This window comes from Salmo salar, chromosome 16 (assembly GCF_965601325.2).
Source record: "Salmo salar chromosome 16, fSalSal1, whole genome shotgun sequence".
NCBI lineage: Eukaryota > Metazoa > Chordata > Actinopteri > Salmoniformes > Salmonidae > Salmo > Salmo salar.
In genome coordinates, this window is record NC_138306.1 from 40,569,383 (window position 1) to 40,590,359 (window position 20,977).

Sequence of the window (20,977 nt, forward strand, 5' to 3'; positions counted from 1 at the left end):
GAACGTTTATCGTGAGTAATTTAGTAAAATGTTAGCGAATTCCCCGGAAGTTTGCGGGGGGTATGCTAGTTCTGAACGTCACATGCTAATGTAAAAAGCTGGTTTTTGATATAAATATGAACTTGATTGAACAAAACATGCATGTATTGTATAACATAATGTCCTAGGGTTGTCATCTGATGAAGATCATCAAAGGTGAGTGCTGCATTTAGCTGTCTGCTGGGTTTTGGTGACATTATATGCTGGCTTGAAAAATGGGTGTCTGATTATTTCTGGCTTGGTACTCTGCTGACATAATCTAATGTTTTGCTTTCGTTGTAAAGCCTTTTTGAAATCGGACAGTGTGGTTAGATTAACGAGAGTCGTGTCTTTAAATGGCTGTAAAATAGTCATATGTTTGAGAAATTGAAGTAATAGGATTTTTAAGGTTTTGAAAATCGCGCCACAGGCTGGCAGTGGCTGTTACGTAGGTGGGACGCAATCGTCCCACCTAGCCCATAGAGGTTAAAAAACAAATGATAGTCCCACTAAGCGCAAACCACATGGGATGGCGTATTGCTGCAGAATGCTGTGGTAGCAATGCTGGTTAAGTGTTCCTTGAATTCTAAATAAATCACCAACAGTGTCACCAGCAAAGCACCCCCACACCATCACACCTCCTCCTCCATGCTTCACGGTGGGAACCACACATGCAGAGATCATCTGTTCACCTACTCTGAACAGACACAGAGACACAGAAAGACACAAAGACACAGAGGTTGAAACCAAAAATCTCAAATTTGGACTGCTGATCCACCAGTTTAATGTCCATTGCTTGTGTTTCTCGGCCCAAACAAGTCTTTTCTTTTTATTGGTGTCCTTTAGTAGTGGTTTATTTGCAGAAATCCGACCATGAAGGCCTGATTCACGCAGTCTCCTCTGAACAGTTGATGTTGAGATGTGTCAGTTACTTGAACTCTGTGAAGCATTTATTTGGGCTGCAATCTGAGGCTGGTAACTCTAATGAACTTATCCCCTGCAGCAGAGGTAACTCTGGGTCTTTCCTGTGGTGGTCCTTGTGAGAGCCAGTTTCATCATAGCGCTTGATGGTTTTTGCGACTGCACTTGAAGAAACTTTCAAATTCTTGAAATGTTCCGTATTGACTCACCTTCATATCTTAAATTAATGATAGACTGTCGTTTCTCTTTGCTTATTTGAACTGTTCTTTCTATAATATGGACTTGGTCTTTTACCAAACAGGGTTACCTTGTCACAACACAACTGATTGGCTCAAACACATTAAGAAGGAAAGAAATTCCACAAATTAACTTTTAACAAGACACACCTGTTAACACTTTTTTGGTTACTGCATGATTCCATATCTATTATTAAATAGTTTTGATGTCTTCACTATTATTCTACAATGTAGAAAATAGTAAAAATAAAGAATAACCCTTGAATGAGTAGGTGTGTCCAAACTTTTGACTGGTACTGTATAGTCCTCCCATAGAGAACAGCCTGGCTGGGCTGGTTGTGGCTAGTGTTTGTCCTTGTTTGCCTTTAAACAGTCTGAGTGAATAGCGCGACTGTAATGGACTCTGGCTATCTGTGGTACCCTCTCCTCGGATTTCGCCCCTTGGCTGCCTAACCGCCGCGCCAGGCTGAACACCTTGTCTCCAGAACTGCCACATAACATTCATTATTTATACACAGGGTTTCTCTGTCCTCACACCAGGGGCTGACCTCTCTCACTGGGACTCAGTTCATCCTCAACCCACACTGGACCCTACTCTCTGGAATAATTTGGTCTGGTCTGTACCTAGTTGCAACGTCTGCTTTTCTCTTTATGCTGTAATTGTGTGCATGTGCTCAGACAATTCTCTATGTATTGCACCTGATGGGATTGATAAAGTTGTATGGAATTTTATTGAAATGAAGTCATTTTTTCAACTGGATTTTCACTGTCTGCTTTAATGATTCTTCTAGAGAGATTGAGATGATTAGGACCTCACTTTTATTCATTATCAAATGTGTTTGTATTGATATTGGAAAATGAGTGAAAGAAAGAAAGGAATGAAAGAAAGAAAATCACTCCTTTTGTGGTAAGGAAGGTTTTCTTTCACCTTCCCAACGAAACGGAAAAGGTTTTCCAATTAACTAATACAAACACCAGGCTCTTTCTCACATACCAGCTGCCTCCACACTCACGAGTGAAAATGTCAAACATGCCATGTGTAACAATTACCATGGGAACAGAGGCTTCAAAGGTGTTGTATTTGCATGTTGTGTTGTGGTGCTCAGACATTTTGATGTAAACATCTTTCCCTTTGGTAGAGTAAACAGAGGAAGCTGATGGGTCGCCAATTAATAACATTCTTCAATACAAAGACCGTATCCAGCTGATTGTCAATCAAATTGGGTTGTGGCTTACATCCTGGGCTGTTCTAGGTACAGCTCAGTCTCTGATTGAAGGGAGATTGTAAAGTGAGCAACATTATCAGTGTCCTCTGATGTAACCTGACATTACTCCTGTTTGATTTGTCACTACAAGGGCTGTCTGTGGAGCAGGTTAGCGTTTTTCCATCATGAATCTTGTTCTGGAGGCAGCTCTGCAGAAGTGGTCACTAGCTGGCACAGCCACAAAGTCATGATCGGATTTTAAACCTAACCATAACCCTGACCACACTGACCTTAAATGAATTTGTATAATATAGACAATTTTGACTTTACAGCTGGTGTATCTAAGAGGAAATCACTCAGTTCTGCCTCCAGGACAAGACTCATGACAATAAACTACAACCTGCGTCTGTGGATGGGATTCTAATGGCTATGCCTCCTGACTACCTCTCACCTTTTTCCTTTTGTCTCTTTAACTGGCACGTTAAGGGGAGGAAATGGGGGGTGAGCATATCAGCAACTTCTAATTCTATTGATCTCTCTCTCTCTCTCTCTCTCTCTCTCTCTCAGGTCCAGGATGCTGGGTGCGACAGTCTGCAGGCTCAGAGCCTGTGGACTGCAGGCTCTGCTGACAGCCCTTCTCTCTCTGGGTTGTGGTAAGTTCTCCTGCCTACATTGGTTAACATGGCCGTCTGTGTCTTTTACCAGCGTTGGTCCAGTAGACAGAACATTAGCACCACATTAACAACACACTACCTATCCCCCTGCTCTTCTGAAGGTGTTTCTGAGGAGGTCTTGTGATAGCTCCAGGCTCTTAGCAGAGTCTTGGCTAGTCCCCAGTGCTGTATACTAGCTGGCTTACTGGTCCCTGGACCCCTATTTACAGCACTGCCCTGTGGAGAGTTGCTGTTTATGGAGGAATGGGTTGACACTCTCACTTACCACGAGAAACACACACACACACACACACACACACACACACACACACACACACACACACACACACACACACACACACACACACACACACACACACACACACACACACACACACGCACACACACACACACACACATATTCACAAATGCTCACAAAGACACATGAATGCATGCATCAACACACACACCACATACATACTACGCACACACACACCCACTACGCACACACACACCCTTAATATCATGTTAACACCCACATGCATGTGTCAGGATGCTCTCAAACATCAGGGGTGCATTCATTAGTTCACACCATAGCAAAATGCTTTGCAACGGAAAACGATTTGCAACGAAAATTTGCATTTTGTTATTGCACAAGTTCATATTAGTCCCAGCCATTTGCTTCCGTTTGGTTTCTAGTTAATGCACCCCTGGTGAGAAACTGAGGATACAGACATGGATTCCCTCAATATTCTATCCACATACTGTATAATGAGCCCTTTGCCATAGTATGTAGGCAGATACCTAATGTACCCTTATCTATGATTTGCCTCAGTACATTTCTGAGTGCTATGACAGTCTCTGGCTGTGTGTCAGTGTGTCAGAGCTGTCCCTGCACATTAAGGCTTGGCTAGTCCTTTGGCAGGACAATTTAGTCCCCCAAGCATCATCGCTCTTGAGTCAGGCAATAATTTGGAAGATGCCTGGGTAAGGTATTTTTTACCCTCTGACTGTGTGTCAGTACATGTTTCTCTCTCACTCTCCTTGAGAACACTCTGGCAGGTCTGAGATCATGAGCTGTCAGGGAGTAGACTCTCCCTGCAGACAACAGCTGATCCTGGACCAGTGTTACTCAAATAGTCTTATCTGGCCAGTGCAGGGTTCTACAGTGCTGGAGTAACCATGTACATACACCCACAGCCCCTACAGGAGAGACCCAGACCAGCCATAAAACTTGCGCATGGACGCATTCACAGATATGCATACGCACGTGCACATGCAAGCACGCATGCACGCCCACACGCACGCACGCACACACACGCACATACACATACGCACATACACATACAGTACATACACACACACACACACACACACACACACACACACACACACACACACACACACACACGCACATACAGTACATGCACATGCACACGCACATGCACACGCACACACACTAAGAGTACACATACACACACACACACAGTCTTATCCAGGGTGCAGGGTGTGGAGGGCCTCTAGCAGTCGTGTCCATGCATCCACAGTTCTACCAGAGGGAACCCAGACCAATGTCCCCTCTGTGCCCCCTGTGCCGGCTTGTCTCCCTGCGCCGTCTGCACGCCATTGTTCTGCCTTGTGTCATGATAAACAGCATAGCATTGTGGGGCCTGTGAAAAACTAAGGCTTGGGGGCCTGTGACTCAGCATGCTGCTCCTTTAGCACAAGAGACGTGACTGGAGCAGATTGTGTGTGTGTGTGCGTGCGTGCGTACTCGCCCACATGTGTGTAACAGCAGTAGTTGTAGCAGACTGCAGGCTATGTAGGCCAAGAAGCATGCTCAGCAGTCTCACATAGCATAAGCATAAAAAGTCCACTGCCTCCCCCAGGTCATATAACTTACTGACACATATGAGCCTTTAGGTCTGTCGTGCAAATTGATGCATTCCACCCTGCTACTGTGGAAAGGATGTTTATGAACATGTTGCCCCCTCCCTCTGGCCCACCCCACCCCCTTCCAACTTTCTCCTTTTCAGGTGGGTGAAAATGGAAATGAGTGATGGAGGGAGACAGGGGGAGGCAGGGGGTAGTAGGCACGGAAGGGGGACTGGCATGAAAAGCTCCTCTGGTGACTGTGTTTGTTTGACGGGCCAGAGATGAGGATGGAGAAACGGGGGGGGGGGGGCATGGGGCCCTGTGCCACACCAGATAAATGTATCATTACGCCACACAGGGCACGGGCAGTAGCCTCCGAGTGGCACTACACTGGCGTGTTTGCGGGATAGGACAGGGATAGGACAGGGATAGGACAGGGGTGGGACAGGGATGGGACAGGGATAGGACAGGGATAGGACAGGGATAGGACAGGGATGGGACAGGGATAGGACAGGGATGTGACAGGGATAGGACAGGGATAGGACAGGGATGGGACAGGGATAGGACAGGGATGTGACAGGGATATGACAGGGATAGGACAGGGATAGGACAGGGATGTGACAGGGATAGGACAGGGATATGACAGGGATAGGACAGGGATAGGACATGGATGTGACAGGGATGTGACAGGGATGGGACAGGGATAGGACAGGGATGTGACAGGGATGGGACAGGGATGGGACAGGGATGTGACAGGGCTCAGACGCAGGCCCATAACCCTGGGCATGGTTAACATTCATAGCTAGAGAAGAGAGGAGAGGAGGGGGGAGAAGAGAGGAGAAGAAGGGAGGAAAGGTGAAGATGAAGGAGTGGGAAAGGGGTCCTGGTGAGAAGATTTCGTGCAAGAGAGTGCCAGCATTGGGAATGTCGTTCTAAACCTTGCATGGCGCCTGTCTGTGGGACACCAGCTGTTGCTGAATGTTTATCTCCCCTGTTATTGGTAATGGTGGGAGGTCAGCATGTCTTGGGGGTATGATCTTTGACCGTCTGTAACTTTCTCACTCAACATTATTCATTATTCATTCAGGATTATCTGTAATCATGGTAGCATCCAAATTAATGTAGAAGTGTTTAGAAACATATTCTTTTCTTATTTATAAAAATAATGACTCCAATATGACACAATACATTATTTACCATTTATTTCTATTGGGCACAAAATATTCTGAAACACAACCAAAACAAACTGCAAATGCATCCAATAAATTTGTATAGTCACACGTTTGATGTAGTCATTGCATGCTAGGAACCAAATACTAAACTTTAGATTTTTTTACAGCATTTATAAGAATCTTTAGGGGTGTCAATAATTTAGGAGAAAAACAATATTACATGTTAAACAAAATCTCTTTCTCTGAGCAATTGTATTAGTATAATATAATATAATTTCCAATTTTTTTCGGCATAAAATATAGCTCAGTATTTGAATGTTTTATTTTATACAGTCATTATTGCTCATCTTTATCAAGTGTGTCAATAATTTTGGACCCGACTCTACCTTCAGATAGCAGACCACCCCTACAGCACAGTAACACTGTACACAGTGCTCTGTGGTAGCTACTATACAGTAAAAAAAAAAATCTACAGAAGTAAATAGAGCAAATTATCTCTGTAATGTGTTTTGTTGCTATAGAATGTGTGTATGTATGGACAGTGCCTTCAGAAAGTATTCATACCACTTGACTTATTCCACATTTTGTTTTGTTACAGCCTGAATTTAAATGTATTAAATATACTTTTTTCTCACCCATCTACACACAATACCCCATAATGACAAAGTTAAAACATGTTTTTAGACATTTTTGCACACTTATTGAAAATAAATACAGAAATATCAAATTTACATAAGTGTTCACACCCCTGATTCAATACTTTGTAGATGCACCTTCTTTTATTTTTTAAAAGTCTTCAATCTCTGTCAAATTGGTTGTTGATTAGACTAGACAAACATTTTAAGGTCTTGTCATAGATTTACCAGTAAATTTAAGTCTAAACTGTAACTCGGTCACTCAGGAACATTCACTGTCTTCTTGGTAAGCAACTCCAGTGTAGATTTGACCTTGTGTTTTAGGTTATTGTTCTGCTGAAAGGTCAATTAATCTCCCAATATCTGGTGGAAATCAGACTGAACCAGGTTTTCCTCTAGGACTGCCTGTGATTACAAGCATACCCATAACATGATGCAACCAACACTATGCTTGAAAATATGGAGAGTGTGTCACGTCCTGATCAGTAAAGGGGTATTTTGTTATTGTAGGTTGGTCAGGACGTGGCAGGGGGTGTTTGTTTAGAGTGTTCCAGGGTTTTGGTCTATGTTCTATGTTAGTGTATTTCTATGTTCAGTCTAGTCTTTCTATTTCTATGTTTAGGGTTTGTTCCTCGTTGCCTCTGATTGAAGGTCCTATGTATAGGGGTGTTTGTGCTATGGGGGTTTGTGGGTAGTTGTCTCCTGTTTTGTGTCTGTGCACCTGACAGGACTGTTTAGTGTCGTTTGTTGTTTTGTATACGTGTTTCTTTTTGTTTTTCCTTCTTTTAATAAAAATAAAGAAGATAAGTATACACGTTCCCGCTGCACCTTGGTCCAATCCTTACGACGCCCGTTACAGAATGGTAATGTGTTGTATTGGATTTGCCCCAAACATAACTCTTTGTATTCAAGACATAAAGTTAATTTCTTTGCCACATTTTTTGCAGTTTTGCTTTAGTGCCTTGTTGCAAACAGGATGCATGTTTTGGAATATTTTTTATTCTGTGCAGGCTTCCTTCTTTTCACTCTGTCAATTAGGTTAGTATTCTGGAGTAACTACAATGTTGTTGATCCATCCTCAGTTTTTTCCTATCACAGCCATTAAACTCTGTAACTGTTTTAAAGTCACCATTGGCCACATGTTGTAATCCCTGAGCGGTTTCTTTCCTCTCCGGCAACTGAATTAGGAAGGACGCCTGTATCTTTGTAGTGACTGGGTGTATTGATAAACCATCCAAAGTGTAATCAATAACTTCACCATTCTCAAAGAGATATTCAATGTTTGCTTTTAGGTGCTCTTCTTTGCGAGGCATTGTGGTTGAATCTGTGTTTGAAAATCACAGCTCGGCTGAGGGACCTTACAGATAATTGTATGTGTCGGGTACAGTGATGAGGTAGTCATTCAAAAATCACGTTAAACACTATTATTGCACACAGAGTAAGTCCATGCAAGTTATGTGACTTGTTAAGCAATTTGTTTTACCACTGAATGTATTTAGGCCTGCCATAACAAAGGGGTTGAATACTTATTGACTCAAGACATTTCAGCTTTTCATTTTTTATTAATTTGTAAAAATTCAGAAAAACATAATTCCACTTTGACATTATGGGGTGTTGTGTGTAGGCCAGTGACAAAAAATCTACATGTAATCCATGTTAAATTCAGGCTGTAACACAATAAAATGAGGAAAAAGTCAAGGAGTGTGAATACTTTCTGAAGGCACTGTACTGTGTTTATCTACTGAGCAAACCATGATACCACCATCTCAGATTGTGCTGAAATCATTTCTGTAGTTATAGATACGATTAGCATTCCTGGCACATTATTTTGTTGAAATGTAATTTGATCTTTGAGAAATTAAGCTAATTGTTTGCACCCAAATGTACCCTTTAAATTGTGAGGATTCACATAATATTCAAGAACTATAGTACCTAATATCCGATTTGAGCCTAACCTCTTCCTACCATTCAGTAAGACACGAGGAATCCAATAAAATGGTCAAAAGCCACCCACGGACCCCCATACCCCAAATCAATCCTACCCCAACAAGACACTATGTTTGACAAGTTGTACGGTGCTACGGCTTGGAGTATTGCTTCTTCATCCTATGTACTGTATTTCCTGTCAATCTGGTGATTTTTCCCCCCCACCTGTTCAGAGAAATTTGCCTGTAAAGTCACTGGCATTATATGGTACCATGTTTTGACCAATAGATGCCGCTAATCCTGCTACAGCCACAGCCTTTAATCCATTTAGCTGGTCTCTCGTGTTTATTAAATGGGTCACAGCATTTTCTTTACAACTTGGGCTAGTAAACCAATAGGTTTTGCTGATGATGAAAATAAATTGTGTGTTCATCCTCACAAGTAAAGCCAGTCCTCCATGAAAGCAATTCAGTTTGTCCTTGTCTTAGCAACCAATGCTTCAACCCTTTTCCTACAATAGTACAACAAATGGCACCTTTCTGAGTTGGCTATCCCTATGGTGTAATTCTCATATGACATTTCCTACAAGTGCAAAACTTTTATGGAGAAATGGGCTAGTGACTAAAATGGTGTGACAACCCTGATGAAGTACTCCATTATAAACCACTGCATGGCACTTGTATGTTTTCAATAAAATTATTTGAAAATATCTCTATATGTAGTGTGATTAGTGACATTTACCATTAAACCCAACCCAATACCATTACCATTGCAAAACGCTATACAGTGTGTTTATGATGTTTACCATTGAAGACCATTAGAGACCATAACTTTGAAACCATTAGAACTACTGTAGCCTAATGGTTTGCTTGTTCACCAGGAATGGTCTAACTCATTTTTGAATGGGAATAAACCACACACAGAAGGGCCGTTTCCTGGACACAGATAATGCCAAACTGAATTGCTTTCATGGAGGATTGGCTTGAATTGCGAGGATGACCAGGCAATGTATTTCAATCATGAGCAATAGCTATTGGTTTTCTACCCAAAGAAAATGTTGGGATCCGTTTAATAAACACAGAATACTAGCAAAATTAATAAAAAGGGTGTGGTACTTTCACACTAATTTATGGTAAATAATGCAACTTCAATGTCTAATTTCAGGGGGAAAACATCACCAGTTTCACAGGGAATACATTTCATAGGATGAAAGCCAATATTCCAATATACTGTATACTGGTTGTTGGGGTGGGCTTGGCGTAGGGTGTGGGTGGTCCGTGGGTGGCTTTTGATCATTTTATTGGATTCCTCATTTCCTACTCATTGTTAGGAATAATTAGGGTCCAAATCGGATGTAAGGTATTATATTGATTGACGATGATATGAATCCAATATATTAAAATGGACAATTTGGGTACAATCAATTAGCTTAATTTTTCAGAGATCGAAATGGTGGGTGTCTAAATCCTCTTTCTTGTGTGTTTTGAGGTGGAACAACCGTACTGAAAGAGAGAGGATGTGTGTTTTCCCCTCAAAACCCCATCTCCTGTCTCAGCTTGTGGTGTCTCTGTTGCCATGGTTATCATTAGGGCTGATTTTGGAGGAGTTAGCATCTGCAGGATAACAGCTTCAACATCCCCCCTCTTCTCTCTCTATCTCTCTATTTCTTTATATTTTTCACTTCTCTCTCTCTTGTCTCTCTATTTTCTCACTTCATCTCTCTCTCTCTCTCTTGTCTCTCTCTTTTTCTCACTTCATCTCTCTCTCTCTCGTCTCTCTCTTTTTCTCACTTCATCTCTCTCTCTTGTCTCTCTCTCTCTCTTGTCTCTCTCTCTCTCGTCTCTCTCTCTTGTCTCTCTTCTCTCTTGTCTCTCTCTCTCTCTCTCTCTCTCTCTCTCTCTCTCTCTCTCTCTCCCACTGTTTTGGCTGTCTATTGTTCTCTCTTTCCTCAGAAGAACATGATGTGGAAGCCTGTGTCCTGGTCAAGGCCTTGTCCCTGTATATACTTTAGGTAGATCCAGGCTTTTATTTTAAAAAGAAACAGCCTTCAAATAAAATGGATTAACCGTTTTGTTAGTATATTCTAAAAGATGACTCGCAGCAGCCTCTATCACACAAAAGTTAATGGGAAGTAACATGAAATAGGCATCTTCAAATCCACCCTCCAACATAGCCCTTCAACCCCACTCTCCAACATGGCCCTTCAAATCCACTCTCCAACATGGCCCTTCAAACCCACTCTCCAACATGGCCCTTCAAACCCACTCTCCAACATGGCCCTTCAAACCCACCCTCCAACATGGCACTTCAAATCCACTCTCCAACATGGCCCTTCAAACCCACTCTCCAACATGGCCCTTCAAACCCACTCTCCAACATGGCCCTTCAAACCCACCCTCCAACATGGCCCTTCAAACCCACCCACCAACATGGCCCTTCAAACCCACCCTCCAACATGGCCCTTCAAACCCACCCTCCAACATGGCCCTTCAAACCCACTCTCCAACATAGCCCTTCAAACCCACTCTCCAACATGGCCCTTCAAATCCACTCTCCAACATGGCCCTTCAAATCCACTCTCCAACATAGCCCTTCAAACCCGCTCTCCAACATGGCCCTTCAAACCCACCCTCCAACATGGCCCTTCAAATCCACTCTCCAACATGGCCCTTCAATCCCACTCTCCAACATGGCCCTTCAAACCCACTCTCCAACATGGCCCTTCAAACCCACCCTCCAACATGGCCCTTCAAATCCACTCTCCAACATGGCCCTTCAATCCCACTCTCCAACATGGCCCTTCAAACCCACTCTCCAACATGGCCCTTCAAATCCACTCTCCAACATGGCCCTTCAAATCCACTCTCCAACATGGCCCTTCAAACCCACCCTCCAACATGGCCCTTCAAATCCACTCTCCAACATGGCCCTTCAAACCCACTCTCCAACATGGCCCTTCAAATCCACTCTCCAACATGGCCCTTCAAACCCACTCTCCAACATGGCCCTTCAAACCCACCCTCCAACATGGCCCTTCAAACCCACCCTCCAACATGGCCCTTCAAACCCACCCTCCAGCATGGCTCTTCAAACCCACTCTCCAACATAGCCCTTCAAACCCACTCTCCAACATGGCCCTTCAAATCCACTCTCCAATATAGCCCTTCAAACCCACTCTCCAACATGGCCCTTCAAACCCAACCTCCAACATGGCCCTTTAAACCCACTCTCCAACATGGCCCTTCAAATCCACTCTCCAACATGGCCCTTCAATCCCACTCTCCAACATGGCCCTTCAAACCCACTCTCCAACATGGCCCTTCAAATCCACTCTCCAACATGGCCCTTCAAATCCACTCTCCAACATGGCCCTTCAAATCCACCCTCCAACATGGCCCTTCAAATCCACTCTCCAACATGGCCCTTCAAACCCACCCTCCAACATGGCCCTTCAAATCCACCCTCCAACATGGCCCTTCAAACCCACCCTCCAGCATGGCTCTTCAAACCCACTCTCCAACATAGCCCTTCAAACCCACTCTCCAACATGGCCCTTCAAATCCACTCTCCAACATAGCCCTTCAAACCCACTCTCCAACATGGCCCTTCAAACCCACCCTCCAACATGGCCCTTTAAACCCACTCTCCAACATGGCCCTTCAAATCCACTCTCCAACATGGCCCTTCAATCCCACTCTCCAACATGGCCCTTCAAACCCACTCTCCAACATGGCCCTTCAAATCCACTCTCCAACATGGCCCTTCAAATCCACTCTCCAACATGGCCCTTCAAATCCACCCTCCAACATGGCCCTTCAAATCCACTCTCCAACATGGCCCTTCAAACCCACCCTCCAACATGGCCCTTCAAATCCACCCTCCAACATGGCCCTTCAAATCCACTCTCCAACATGGCCCTTGAAATCCACTCTCCAACATGGCCCTTCAAATCCACTCTCCAACATGGCCCTTCAAACCCACCCTCCAACATGGCCCTTCAAATCCACTCTCCAACATGGCCCTTCAAATCCACTCTCCAACGTGGCCCTTCAAATCCACTCTCCAACACAGCCCTTCAAATCCACTCTCCAACACGGCCTTTCAAATCCACTCTCCAACATGGCCCTTCAAATCCACTCTCCAACGTGGCCCTTCAAATCCACTCTCCAACATGGCCCTTCAAATCCACTCTCCAACATGGCCCTTCAAACCCACTCTCCAACATGCCCTTCAACCCACCTCCAACATGGCCCTTCAAATCCACTCTCCAACATGGCCCTTCAAACCCGCTCTCCAACATGGCCCTTCAAACCCACCCTCCAACATAGCCCTTCAAATCCACTCTCCAACATGGCCCTTCAAACCCACCCTCCAACATGGCCCTTCAAATCCACTCTCCAACATGGCCCTCCAGTTACCCCTGGTATAACTATAGCATCGCTTTCATCCTGACAAACTGCTCTTCAGCAAAACACTTCTGTGATCTTGACACCTGACAAAGAGATCACCTGAGAGAGAGAGCGAGAGAGAGAGCGAGAGAGAGAGCGAGAGCGAGAGCGAGAGAGAGAGAGAGAGAGAGAGAGAGAGCGAGAGAGAGAGAGAGAGAGAGAGAGAGAGAGAGAGAGAGAGAGAGAGAACTCAGACAAAAGATGTGTCTTGATTTATGACAAAACAAACACCTGGCACGTTGCTAGTCAAAGCCAATGACAGGAGAGGACACGCTTGATCATCTCAGAGCAGGGCGGATGGGCTAATAGAAAACAATGGAGCCTTTATCATTGAAAAGCCCATTGTAAGTAAGACTGGGCGGAGAGGGAGAGAAAAATAGATGTCGCCCATTGTGTTCTTACGACTGTGGAAGAACACATTAACAGCCTCTCTCTGTCTTCTGCTCGTTGCTGCTCGAGGCAGATAAAGACTTCTACCTGTAGTTAATAATTTCCCACTGCTTAAAATGAGATGACAAAGTTGTCAATTGTATAGATCAGAAAGTCCTCTTCTGTGATTAAGCAGAAGCAGAGTGAAAGACACTTTTGGCATTACTGTCTCTCTCTCTCCCTGTCTGCATCGGGTTCTCGTTCATACTTGCTTTCTCTCCACTCAATCCATCTTTACCTCTCTCCTCCCCTCTTCCCTTGCTCATCTCCTCCGCAGGTTAGGCAGTCTGATTGGGCCTCATTCAGAGGAAAAAGACAGATGAAAAATAGGCGGATTTCCAAACAAAGGGCAGTCTCAAGGGGGTTGTGCGTGTAATAACATTTCCATCTAAATGCAGATTTGATATCTACTGCAATGGGGCCATGTTGGTTAGATTCATTATTTAACCATGTGGGAACAGAGTTTTTTTTAATCCTGGGCCTCTGCTTTAAACAGTCATTTGGATTTTTAAGAGGGTATGTGCAATTGATTTCTTTTGATTTCGTGTCGCAAATTGTTGAGGTCGAGGTAGAAAAGAAAATACAATCTGGTAAAGGGAAGAGGAGAGACAAATAAACACATTTTTACAAACAAAGTTGACAGAAGGAGACTTAGGAGAGGGGAAATATTGTGAATATTCCTTTCAGCTTGGCTTAATTCACTGCTAATTTGTTTAGGTGCTGTGGGAACACGGCTAACACAATGGTAATGTGTGGATAACCAAACTGGCTTTTGGCCATGGGGAAAGTGGAATGGGATTTGGCAAATTCTGCCATGCTTCATGATTATACAGTTGAAGCATTATCGGTGCTTCTCAATTTAAGCATACATTTGGCTATATTAAATTCTACCCAGCTCCAGGCAAGGTGGCCCAGAAATTGTAGCGAGATAGTCCCCAAGGACTATCTGTGTGTGTGGTTGTGTGTGTGTGTGTTTGCGTGGTAAACATACTTATGAGTGCCACATCACCTTGGGAGGTAGAGGAAAGGAAGGGGAAAAGTGTGATGTCTAGAGGCCTCCTCTGAACAACGGTGTGTGTGTGTGTGTGTGTGTGTGTGTGTGTGTGTGTGTGTGTGTGTGTGTGTGTGTGTGTGTGTGTGTGTGTGTGTGTGTGTGTGTCTGTGTCGTCAGGCCTGCTGACTCACTCCACTGAGCCTAAGAGAACCAGCATTCTCCCGTCTCTGCCTCTTATGCTGCCAGAGTAGAGACACTTTATGTAGGGAGAAAAATGTGTGTGTGTGTGTGTGGGTGCGCATACATACGTGTGATTTTCAATCACATTAAACCATTTCCCTTCTATAAATCACACCGTTGCTTCTCCCTTCGCCATCCTCACCATCATGTTCTGAGCAGAGTGCCAGCATCAAATGGTCCTCTTCATCTTCTTACTGCGTTTCTCCCCTCTGAGGAAAGAGGAAATTGGTCTGCAGCTATCATGTGAACCAAGTTCAGAAGTGACAACATTTCCCCTGAAAGACTGAAACACATTACCTTCTGTACTCAGAGGACGGTCTCAGGGAAACTGTACCTACCTGAACATTCTGTCTCAGGAATAGAGGATGCCCCTAATGACACTACTGATGAGGTCAATTGCCTTCAGTGGCGCAGAAATTTGCCGGAAATTTCTAGTAACCTTGTTGACTTCGTAACATACCGGTAATCAGATCTGTCTCATAATAGATATGGTTTAAAGCCACTTCTGCAGCACACAGCCACACAAAGGTGGGCAGCATAAAAGTTGTACTTCACAATAAGTTCTGTTTCCATTTTGAGCTCGTGTTGGTATTTCCTAGCCCCATTACATTCCACTCTTTGAAAAGAGGCGGACATGTTTTCTTCACAGGTCACAGCTCTTTAGGCAGGTGGAGCATCACTTGAGTGTGCTGAGAGAAAAGGGCCTTTTTAAAACATGACTCACCTTTCATGCCGTCGAATGCAGCGCCAGCGACATGGTTTCGAATAGATCAGCTAGGTGAGGAAGTCAAACAGCACCATGTGCATCTCGAGGTGTTGAGCATGTCACACACAGACAGATGTGGAGGAGCCCTGTGTGTGTTGATGTTTAGCTGTTCGCCAACTGGCCCTCAGCCTCTTAGGAAGCCAGGGGTACAGCATGTAAACCAACACTGACAGCTATTCACGTCTCATCTGCTATCTGTGTGCTCTGGCACATTAAACTATCAGGCAGGAAATTAAATATTGCCACAAATGCATGTGTATGTGTGTGTGTGTGTAATAATACACACACAGCACTTTCATCCATTCCGGATCGGGTATAATTCAATGGGAATTGAAAATGAGGCAACCAAGGCAAAATTGAATTGTAGTCACAAAGACTGAATGGAATGAAATTGCTAGCTGAAGCCAAGCGAAAACATCAAGCCTGGTTTCAAAAAGGAAAACAAAAGAAAAATGGATTGTGTCAGAAGAATAAATAAATGAACAGAGGCAAAAATAAAAAGCTTCAGTGGCCATCTGTGGCTGTGGAGATGGTGACTGCCTGGTGGTCGAATGAAGAACGAGAAAGGAAAGAGAAGGAAAGGGAGAGAGAAAAGCCCAATGGCATGTCTGTGATGATCTCGGGATGCATCGCTCTTCCAATCAGCTAGTTAATTACAGTGGAGATAGCCAGAAGAGACACTCCACCAGCGGCAACGCCACAACCCACTCCGCCGCACTTTACATGAAATCTAAGCGAGTCGAAACAATGCAGGTGCTGAGGAAACTGATACTAATGAAAATAAATCAATCCCCTCATTTCCTCTACTACCTACCATTAGCCGCTGCCTTCAGTTCTCTCTCTCCTTTTCCCTTTTCTCTCCTTCCTTCCTTCTCTCATTCATAACAGCACGTCACCTAGCAGTCTATCTTTCCCACCTGCTACCGGGGCAATCGAGAGAGAAATAAGAGGGGTTAGTGTATTTCTCCCCTTGTTCCGCTCAAACTATACAGCCTATCTGACAGATCTCAATGTTCTTATTAATTCATGCTTTTCTAAGAGAAGTCTCACAGCGAGTGAGTTACTGATTGAACGTGTGTATAATAAGGAGGCTTTTTAGGGGGATAGTGTGTGTGCCATCCTGTATTCCTTGGTGGCCTTTCCAGGCGCTGGCAGCTGATTCTGTCGATACCTCCATCCCAACACTCTCCCACATAACCAAATGAGTTTGGGCTAGGAATGCTCTCAAGAGGAGCAGGGAGGAGGAGTGGAGGGATGAAGGGATGGATGGCAGAGGAGTGGAGTGGAGGGAGGGAGGGAGGGAATAGAAAAGAGACAGTTGGGTTTTATAGCTTCCAATGTAAACCTCATTTATAATATAAGGTGAACTGTATGAACGGATAGAGATACAGTCCATAGACGTGACTGTAGAGTGTGTGTGGAATGTTTATGACAACCCTCATTTGTTATGATGAAAATGGTCCAAAAATCAATCATGGAGACGGGCTTTCAGATGAAACTGTTCATTTCATACAGAGTTTGATTGATGGCTTTTGAAAATACAAGTTTATCTCCCCATCGGTACTGTAGCGTTCGCTCTGTTTGTGTGGGGGGAATTGTCTGATACAGTGCCTTCGGAAAATATTCAGACCCCTTGACTTTTTGCACATTTTGTTACATTACAGCCTTATTCTAAGATGTATTAAGTAGTTTTGTCCCTCATCAATCTACACACAATACCTCATAATGACAAAGCAAAAACAGTTCAAATATATACAAATATTTGCTAATTTATCAAAATAAAAAAAACTGAAATATATTACATTTGCATAAGTATTCAGACCCTTTACTCAGTACTTTGTTGAAGAACCTTTGGCAGTGATTACAGCATCAAGTCTTCTTGGGTATGGCGCTACAAGCTTGGCACAGCTTCTTCTCTCCTTTCCTGGGAGTTTCCTGGGAGTTTCTCCCATTCTTCTCTGCAGATCCTCTCAAGCGCTGTCAGGTTGGATGGGGAGCGTCGCTGCACAGCTATTATCAGGTCTCTCCAGAGATGTTCGATCGTGTTCTTGTCCGGGCTCTGGCTGGCCCACTCAAGGACATTCAGATACTTGTGCCAAAGCCACTCCTGCGTTGTCTTGACTGTGTGCTTAGGGTCATTGTCCTGTACTGATTACTCTGGAGCAGGTTTTCATCAAGGATCTCTCTATACTTTGCTCCGTTCATCTTTGCATCAATCCTGACGCGTCTCCCAGCCCCTGCCGCTAAAAAACATCCCCACAGCATAATGCTGCCACCATCATGCTTCACCGTAGGGATGGTGCAAGGTTTCCTCCAGACGTGACGCTTGGCATTCAGGCCAAAGAGTTCAATCTTGGCTTCATCAGACCAGAGAATCTTGTTTCTCATGATCTGAGAGTCTTTAGGTGCCTTTTGGCAAACTCCAAGCAGGCTGTCATAGTTCTCCCATCTCCACTTTCGGACTCTAGAGCTCTGTCAGAGTAACCATCAGGTTCTTGGTCACCTTCCGGACCCAGGCCTTTCTCCCCTGATTGCTCCGTTTGGACGGGCGGCCAGCTCTAGAAAGAGTCTTGGTGGTTGCAAACTTCTTCCATTTAAGAAAGATGGAGGCCACTGTTTTCTTGGGGACCTTCAATGCTACAGACATTTTTTGGTACCCTTCCCCATATCTGTGCCTCGACACAATCCTGTCTCAGAGTTCTATGGACAATTCCTTTGACCTCATGGCTTGGTTTATGCGCTGACATGCACTGTCAACTGTGCTACCTTATATAGACAGGTGTGTGCCTTTCCAAATCATGTCCAATCAATTGAATTTACCACAGGTGGACTCCAATCAAGTTGTAGGAACATGTCAAGGATGATCAATGGAAACAGGATGCACCGGAGCTAAATTTCGTAACTAATAGCAAAGGGTCTGAATACTAATGTAAATAAGGTATTTCTGGTTTTTTTTATACATTTGCAAAAATGTCTAAAAACCTGTTTTCGCTTTGTCATTATGGGGTATTGTGTGTAGATTGTTGAAGATTTTTTATTTATTTAATCCATGTAACAAAACGTTAAGGGGTCTGAATTCTTTCCGAAGGCACAGTAAATCAATGACCAATAGCCAATCAGAAAGAATGGGGCCATCCTCTTGTTTCAACACATAAGAATAGAGGGACTTGTTGAACAAGCAACAGGATGAAACCATGACATCTCCCAATCGATTCATAGGAATCAATCCCCACCCCTCTCAATGCCAAAGAGAATAGCATGCAACAGTATTGTATATCAGTGATCCCCTTCCAGCCCAATACTAACACATACCTGATTCAGCTGATCTAGATCTTGATAACACGTTGATGAAAAGCTACTGTATTATGCTGTAATACTCCTAGCCTCCATTTCCACTCTTTCACTTTCACTTTATAGAAACAATTGTCATACTTCTGTAGACCTATATTCTGACTGTGTATCTTTCCCTCTCATCTCCTCTCCTCTCCTCATCGTCATCCTCTTCCTTTCCTATCCCTCTCCTCTCCCACTCCTCTCCTCTTCTCTCCTTTCCTCTACTCATCAACTCCTCTGCTCTTCCTCTCCATTCCTCTACTCATCCTCTCCTCTGCTCTTCCTCTCCATTCATCTACTCATCCTCTCCTTTACTCTCCTCTTCTCCCTCTCCTTTCCTTTACTCATCCTCTCCTCTGCTCTGCTCTTCCTCTCCATTCCTCTACTTATCCTCTCCTTTCCTCACCTCTTCTCCCACTTCTTTCCTCTACTCTTCCTCTCCATTCTTCTACTCATCCTCTCCTTTCCTCTCATATTCTCCCACTTCTTTCCTCTACTCTTCCTCTCCTCTCATTTCCTCTACTCATCCTCTCCTCTGCTCCTCCTCTCCATTCCTCTACTCATCCTCTCCTTTCCTCTCCTCTTCTCCCACTTCTTTCCTCTGCTCTTCCTCTCTATTCCTCTACTCATCCTCTCCTTTCCTCTCCTCTTCTCCCACTCCTTTCCTCTCCTCTCCCTCTTCCTCTCCATCTCCTCTTCCTCTCTTCCTCTCCTCTCTTCTCCCTTTCCTCTTCCTCTCTCCCTCTATATCCGCCCTTTCTCCTCCTCTCTCTCCAGGCCTTGTGTGGTCAGACCCAGTGGTGAACATGAGGAAGGTGACGCACCAGATGGTGAGGGAGCAGCTGGCCAACAGCGTCCTGCTGCCCTGTGTCTTCACCCTGCGCCCCACCCCTACCCACGAGCCCCCCCGCATCAAGTGGACCAAGGTGTGGGGCCAGAGGGGTGCCGACGGTCGGCAGAGGGAACAGTCTGTCCTGATCGCCAAGGACAACGTGGTCAAGGTAAAGATTGAGGAAGTGGAAAGAAATACAAAATGTCACATTGTTTTGATATATATTTTGAAATGGAATTCAGTGGTGTGACAGTCATGGAATTTTGGGTGGCTGTTATTTGTCAGCCAAATGCCAAGGCAACCTAAGCATGTTTGCTACATCACCTTGCTGAAACAAGGAGCAACAAAGTTTCATCATGTTGTAAACTGACTCAACCACACGTGCCATCTTTTTGAATGTTCGGCCGTCCTGTCTTCAGTCAGCTGTTCGTCTATTCAAAAACTGTCTAGTTTCGCTTCCTCTCGTTATTAAATGTTTTTTTTTATTTCACCTTTATTTAACCAAGTAGGCCAGTTGAGAACAAGTTCTCATTTACAACTGCGACCTGGCCAAGATAAAGCAAAGCAGTGCGACAAAAAACAACAACACAGAGTTACACATGGGATAAACAAAAGTACAGTCAATAACAATAGAAAAATCTATATACAGTGTGTGCAAATAGAGTGAGGAGGTAAGGCAATAAATAGGCCAAAGTAGCGAAGTAATTACAATTTAGCAAATTAACACGAGTGATAGATGTGCAGATGATGATGTGCAAGTAGAAATACTGGTGTGCAAAAGAGCAAAAAAAGTAAATAAAAACAATATGGGGATGAGGTAGGTAGTTGGATGGGCTATTTACAGATGGGCTGTGTACAGCTGCAGTGATCGGTGAGCTGCTCAGATAGCTGATTCTTAAAGTTAGTAAGGGTTAATAAGTCTCCAACTTCAGCGATTTTTGCAATTCGTTCCAGTCATTGGCAGCAGAGAACTGGAAGGCGGCCAAAGGAGGTGTTGGCTTTGGGGATGACCAGTGAAATATACCTGCTGGAGTGCATGCTATGGGTGGGTGTTGTTATGGTGACCAGTGAGCTGAGATAAGGCGGAGCTTTACCTAGCAAAGACTTATAGATGACCTGGAGCCAGTGGGTGTGTCGACGAATATGTAGCGAGGGCCAGCCGACAAGGGCATACAGGTTGCAGTAGTGGGTGGTATATGGGGCTTTGGTGGCAAAACGGATGGCACTGTGATAGACTGCATCCAGTTAGCTGAGTAGAGTGTTGGAGGCTAATTTGTAAATGACATCACCAAAG

The 20,977-nt window shown here is 44.2% G+C and overlaps 1 protein-coding gene across 1 annotated transcript in view; it reads left to right on the top strand.

Moving 5' to 3' along the window:
* The window catches only part of ncanb (neurocan b), a 254,548-nt gene that overhangs the window by 81,114 nt on the left and 152,457 nt on the right, over positions 1-20,977 (top strand). Inside the window, exons 2-3 of the mRNA XM_045697231.2 lie at positions 2,948-3,033; positions 19,629-19,852. Coding sequence (XP_045553187.2) covers positions 2,955-3,033; positions 19,629-19,852 — 303 coding nt within the window. The 5' untranslated portion in view covers positions 2,948-2,954. The remainder of the gene's footprint in view (positions 1-2,947; positions 3,034-19,628; positions 19,853-20,977) is intronic.